The sequence below is a fragment of the Amphimedon queenslandica genome, unplaced genomic scaffold (assembly GCF_000090795.2).
Source record: "Amphimedon queenslandica unplaced genomic scaffold, v1.1 AMPQUscaffold_11904, whole genome shotgun sequence".
Lineage (NCBI taxonomy): Eukaryota > Metazoa > Porifera > Demospongiae > Haplosclerida > Niphatidae > Amphimedon > Amphimedon queenslandica.
In genome coordinates this window covers 1-6,697 of record NW_003547857.1, presented here as the reverse complement: position 1 = coordinate 6,697, position 6,697 = coordinate 1, and the positions used below count along the sequence as shown (strand labels likewise).

Genomic DNA, 6,697 nt, shown 5'->3' with positions numbered 1-6,697 from the left:
TCATCATCGCAATACACAACATCAATAAAGTGATCTAATGTTGCACTACGGCCACAAAGAGGTGTATCAAAGACATAAATGTACTTCCCATCTAAAATTTTAACATACTTTCCAGCTACATTACGGTCATTCTTATGTTCTATTTGAGAACACGGTTTCAGTATGTCTGGTAATACATCCAAAGGGATTGTGGATGGAAAGTGAGAAGTGGAAGCATTAAGGTATACTTCACGGTACACTGGCCTGTAGATGTCTACCAAACAGAATGTCCTACAATAAAGAACAGCAAATATGTTGCAATATATGGAGCCAATCCAGTAATATTCAATTCCATTACACACAACCATAATTGCTCAAATTTTAAAGTACATGTATACCATTGTGTCACTCAGCCATCCTGAAATCAGTACATTTGGCATAATGTGGCGGTTTGGTTTTATTGCAAAATGAGCAACAAGCTTCTCTGGTACACTACATAGTTACATGGAGCTGCAACAAAGTATACTTTGTGTATTACTGTGTACGCTTAATTCAAGCATTGTTACTAGACAGGAAGAATGGGTTGGAAACACCTGATATTGTTGCTAATACACTTTTTACAAAATAGTGGCATCTACACTTGACTGCATGAGGACAAAACAGAAAGTTGTTATGCCAAGAAGCAGCCTAAATTGAGTATCATCACAGTTTTAAATACATGTAATACTTGATTATAGTTTCAAAGTTGCAGAAAAACTTTAGCTAATGGCAAAGGCTTGCTTGGAAAACCTATTAATTCTTATCAATTTTGTTTTAGTACTGTATTTTACCGTATAAATGCCTGGTCCATATAAACGCCTGGTCCATATAAACGCCTGTCAGTTATTAACATATTCTAGCTATAGATACGTATTTCTTATTACACCCTACTGGAGGCTTTATCTGATATATACAGGAAAACTATATTCTTAATTCCAGAGGGCGTAGCAGGAGGGAATTATGAATATAGTTTGAATGTATATATCAGATAAAGCCGACAGTAGGGTGTCATAACTGGTTTATTCAGAAGCCATACAGAACAATGGCACCAAGCATGGTTGATCGATAGTGGATATTCAATGAATATCATTGTATATCTGGCTGCCCTAGGACAATATGAATATTGCCCTAGGGCTGGCAGATATACAATGATATTCATTGAATATCCACTATAAACCATGTGCAGTACCTTTGATCTGTATGGCTTCTATAGAATAAGCATATTTCTACCAAAATTTATGCCCTACTGTTTAGATAGCTTGTAAGTGCTTGTTAGTCATAGCCTCGCCAAACTTACTCAGAGTTAGGGGTTTTGTCCCGCTCGAGGTATATTTTTTATTTTTTCAATGAAATCTTTTTGCTGCTAAGAAATAAACCCCTGGGCGTTTAATCGGTAAAATATGATACCCTGGGACCAGCTCGATTGCTTAGAATCTAGACATACCTGTAATTATGAGTATTTTTAAAAACACTATGTAATATTGTGCAATTTATCATATTTATCAACCGTTTTCCATTCTTCCTATCTAATATCGATGACATTAAAAAACAAAATTCACTTACATCTTTTTATTATTGTCATCACTTAAGACTCTGAAAACAAACCCCTTATATAATGATTGTAGAGCACACTTTTCCAATTCCAATTTCATCATCATTGATTCATGATTCTTTAAAGAAGGTATTATTACATTATCAAGTTCCCAAACAATACTAAGCTCCCATGATGTTGTTTCGGGCACATTTGTTTCGGTATAACTTGTCCAACAACTTTTTCTTATATCCTGATAACAGCTTATCTTTTCACTGACAAGCTTAATTTGTTCATCGAGTGACCGTATCGTTTCATGAATGGCCCGGAGGTTGCTCAGTAGCTCCTATTGTAAACAGACAAGTCTTTTTAACACACATCATACATGTCTATCACTTACTGGTTCACTAGCTTTAGACATGCTATGGCCTCCTATACTACCAAGCCCACCTAACAATAGAAATAGTACAGTAAACCCAAATAGTTTACAACCTTTATCTTCAAGTCTTCAACCATTTTGTAATGGTGGAAATATTAATATCCAATAATTCAAACATTTTTTACAACACTTGGGGAACCACAATCATTAACAATCCTATTCACTGCCATCAACTTATAACAAATTTAGGTAAAAACTGAAATAATTATTAATGGGTTAACACATGACCACCATAATAAATCAACATTCTGCAGTATACAAATAAATTCAGCAAGAGAATAAAGAGATAACAAAATTGGCTTCAGAATCACTCTCTATTTTCAACTTCCATGTTCATGTGCATAATCAGTGAATGGACAGCTTGAGGAAATGCACTTGTGTTAGCATACATGCAAATGGATTTGCATGTATATTAGGCAGTTCAAACTAAATTACTTGTTTTACGAATTTTTTTTCTCTAAAATTGAGCAGGTCGGTTGGAATAAATTAAATTATAAGCATTAAAATTAATTAACTACTTATTAATTGACTTTAATAATTGTTACTTAACCACAACTTTTTAAAACAAGCTATCAAAATACTCTAGCAACTTCTGTGAGTGTAGGCTTATTTAACATGAATGGCTGCTCTAACAAGTCCCAAAAAGTAGATGCCACAGAGGTTTGACATACAGTGAAAGGAAGATAGAGGAGCTTGCTCTTTTAACAGTAACAGATACATTTAGTGCCATTTTGAAACTAGCCACACCCATCACATGGTACTGTGCATGCGCATTAGAAAATTTAAATTTATTTTGATTTTCCAAAAATTGGAGCCGGTCGGATCCATAAACCAAGTAATTTTATTGGAACTGCCTTACTTCAAAAACAAATTATACCACAATCTGACACACTGACTTTGTCAACTTATAATTTAAACAACTTTCTTATTCTACATGTGGTTTTTTCTATTGTTTTTTGCTTAAAAGAGCCAGTATTTTGATATATCATACAACTAGAGCACAGTTGTAGAAAAGGAGAAAAGTAATCGAAGCAAGCACTTAGAGAACACTCAATGCAATTATTGCTGCCCATGCACGGTGACCGCATAGGCATATAAACAAAATTACAACCACGTGGGCCACCAAAACAGGGATTATTAGCATGAAAGAAGGTATGGGACAAGATATAATTTAAAGGACACAAAAAGATGAGCATGGCTAAACTTTTTGACTATTTTTAGCCATGCACATACATGTTCAGCAATGGAAAAAACAGTATAAACTAACAAGTAGCTATACATTTACATTGCACATTGGTAAAAACTTTAACAAAAGCTGACCTGCATGGGGCCTTTGCCTCAAGGTCACAATTACAATAATGATGATGATGAGAATAATAATGATAATAAAAATAATAATAATAGTCCATACCTTTCTTCATTTTCTTGGTCAGTGGCACATTATGAGTTTCACTCTCATCACTGCAGTCATCATCACTCTCTGATTCCTCTTGCTTCCTTTTGGTACTGGCTTTAGCTGGTTCCTTTGTCTCTTCCTAAAAATACACATAATACTAAAAGAGCACATCATCAACCATTCAACTTTGTTGAAAGCAAGTTTGTGGTTAGTTGATCTAATGTGTCGGAATCGATTGAGCTGTTAACAGAGTTGACAACATTATCAACATTGCTTTCGAGTTGAACAGCAGCGTTAGCATTAGAGCAACTTTGAATTATTTACATGTAGAATGTAATTTTAAATCTCTTACACTGTCATCATCAGAAGAGGAGTTATCAGATAAATCACATTTTTTAGCATCGTTAGTAGGTTTAGCAACCAGTTTAGAAGGAGTTGTATCTTCAATATCAGTTTTATCACTACTACTACTGCTGTCATCCTTCTTCTGTTTAAGACAGAATTAATAAAGTAATGTAACACAATGTTTTTCAGAAGTGGTTTAGACATGCAAGTTAAAAATGCCATTACATCTATACATGATAAGGCAATAACAATATTAAATAAAAGCAGTAAAGAAAAAAAGCAGATTTACAATATGACTGTATAGGCCAGCATACTGTCAATTTTAAGCAAAAGCATTGGTTGACTTTCTGAGGCATGCATGCAAGGCACTAGAGTTGAACCAAAAATGTCCACCCACCTTAATTGATGAAGAAGCTCTACATTTGGATTTAATAAACTTTACCTTGGCTGGAGGTGCTTTCTTTCCAATCTTAACAATCTCCATGTCTTTATAATCAGAGCTACTGCTTGAGGTATCCACTTCAGTTGCTTGTTTCTTGCTAGCCTTATTTGAAGGCTGTACTACATGCAACCTCTTTGGTCTTTTCTTCTAAATATGATAACAAAAAAGTTAAATAGACTTATTATTCAGATATAATCAAGAAAATCCCTAATGAGGAGGTACATGTACATGAGCGTTATTCTAAAATCCTGTGGGAAACCCTGATCTATGTGTAAATCCTTACTGGCTTCTTAAATTTCTTGCCTTTAACTGCTTGCTCTTTCACAACCTAAAAAACAAATTCAAAATATTGGTTAAAGACTACAATTAAAAGTTATGACTAAAATAACATGCTAACATGTTTTTAGTCAAGGCATGGTTGAATTACCTAGCTGTGACATTTATTTATATTATATTACTGTAGATACCTGTGACATTTCAATTGTTATAAATAGTTTGATTGGTATCAGTAAAACTTATTAAATACTATATTGTATGTTGCAATTACATGTACATCTGAAACATAACTAGTCATATAGACCACTGGAACTGAGAATTGGAAAAGATATGAATCTCATTAATTTTATATACAGCATCCGCCCACACGTCATAATTGGCTGCCATTTTGGTTGGCAAGTTTGTCATAGAAGTCAATGGAGGCACGAAGAAAATGCCTCACTTACCTGCTATTAGTGCTGAAACAAATAGCGAGATATTCGAATATTCTTTCGTTTATAATTTTTATAGCAATATTCGAATAGTTTTTTTGCTATTCGAATAAAATTATTAATGGTTATTGCAATTTGCAACAGTGGCGGATCTAGGGGGGGTGCCAGGGGGGGGGGGCAATGCCCCCCCAAAAATTTTCTGGAGTAATATAAACTTTGGTTTACCTATGTAAACTGTGAAGCAGCTGCAGTACTGGACTATGTAAACAATCTTTAAACCACAAATTAGCTTATTTTAGCAGGCTTAGTCTTCATAATTTTTACTTCCCAAAAAGTTTTGCACAAGTATAGTTGACCACACCCCCTAATTACCCCTCCCATCTCACAATTGCCCCCCCCAAAAATTAAATCCTAGATCCGCCCCTGATTTGCAATAATTAGTAACTACTGGCTACACAGCTGCTTTCTTCGAGGCTTTCTTAGTCATTTTCTTCAACTTACTAAATACTGATGCCATAGCCATGGAAGTGTTTCTCAATCTCTAAGAAGCCCTGTTTGGGATTATTTTGATAAGTTTATAATCATTCGGCAATAATAGTTAAAATATTCGTTCGTTTAGCATACCAGTTACCGTACAGCTGGTTAATTTTGCGGAGAAAAATTTTGCGAATCCTTAAAAATAACCTGGTTTGCGGATTAAATATTTGCGATTTTGACAGTTATTGTAGCATTATCTACTGTGGTCATGCATGAATTTAATTATTTTGCGGATTTAAATTTTGCGCTTTAAATGGAATCGCAAACTCGCAAAATTTAATTCCCCGCAAATATTTCCTGCTGTACGGTATTGGACTCGCGTAGGCGGGTACTAAGCAGTTGGGTTGTCATTCTGTCATTCTGTCCACACAATTTAATTGATTTGTAAAAAAAATTATCTTTTTGTTTGAGCAGTCTAGAGCTCTATTTCTTCTTCTAGCAACAGATAAAGTTGCTTTCTTTCATCTAATTATGCTCTTGTAGCATCCCGTGGCACCAAAAGCTGTGAACTGCTAAACCAGGGGACCTCTCTCCAGGTGAGAGCTCGTGTTTCACTCTACAGGGCCGAGATTTGCTTCAGAGGTAGAAAATCCCATCTAACGAAAAACAAAAAGAACGATTTTGTCCTAACTTCGTTGTTTGTGAGTTACAGTTTCTCAAACTTTGTGATTTAGCCTCCGCTTGGAGAATTTTTCAGGCGGCACTGGGGAAAGCACGAGCAACCAAACTCTCTCAGTCTCTTTTAAATATCTAGAAAAATTGGGACCCGATAAAACCAGGAGCAGGAGCTGGAGCAGGAGTTAGAGAGATAAAACCAGGAGTTAGGAGCAGGAGCCGCGGCGACTTAAGGCCAGTCAACACTTGTCTGGGGCAATACTACTGAAAAAATAGACTAGATCTAGACTAGTCTGTTACAGATTAGACGAGGGCCGATCACACACCCCTGCACACCCGCCTACACTGGCCTTCTCTCTCAAACTTTAAATTTAACCTTATCATTTTAATGCTGGTTGCCTGGGCATGTCCCAGGTTGGAAATTAACTTCATAGACTTGTTTTCATTATAAGCTTATACTTACTTTATTTGTCACTGAGTGCTGTGTTATGTTTACATTATGTACATACATACACACACAGTACATGTATTCATTATTATTATTGTTATTATTATTTTGGGGCCCTGCGCCAGCCGGTCTTTTGTTCTGTACAGTTTTATTGTGTGTGCTTCTAGCACGTGTTTTTAGTCGAAGAAAGAGATTTTGTTTGTAAACTAGTTCCTTGTC

At 35.4% G+C, this 6,697-nt stretch overlaps 1 protein-coding gene across 1 annotated transcript in view; it reads right to left on the bottom strand.

Annotated features, from left to right (window-relative positions):
- Positions 1 to 4,834, bottom strand: part of LOC105315053 (suppressor protein SRP40-like) — a gene marked incomplete at its 3' end in the record, with an annotated part of 5,378 nt that extends 544 nt beyond the window's left edge. Inside the window, exons 1-7 of the mRNA XM_011409550.1 lie at positions 4,802 to 4,834; positions 4,455 to 4,499; positions 4,172 to 4,318; positions 3,737 to 3,871; positions 3,400 to 3,523; positions 1,950 to 1,999; positions 1,710 to 1,895 (exon numbers count right to left, since the gene is read on the bottom strand). Coding sequence (XP_011407852.1) covers positions 1,710 to 1,895; positions 1,950 to 1,999; positions 3,400 to 3,523; positions 3,737 to 3,871; positions 4,172 to 4,318; positions 4,455 to 4,499; positions 4,802 to 4,834 — 720 coding nt within the window. The remainder of the gene's footprint in view (positions 1 to 1,709; positions 1,896 to 1,949; positions 2,000 to 3,399; positions 3,524 to 3,736; positions 3,872 to 4,171; positions 4,319 to 4,454; positions 4,500 to 4,801) is intronic.
- Positions 4,835 to 6,697: the final 1,863 nt, after the last annotated feature.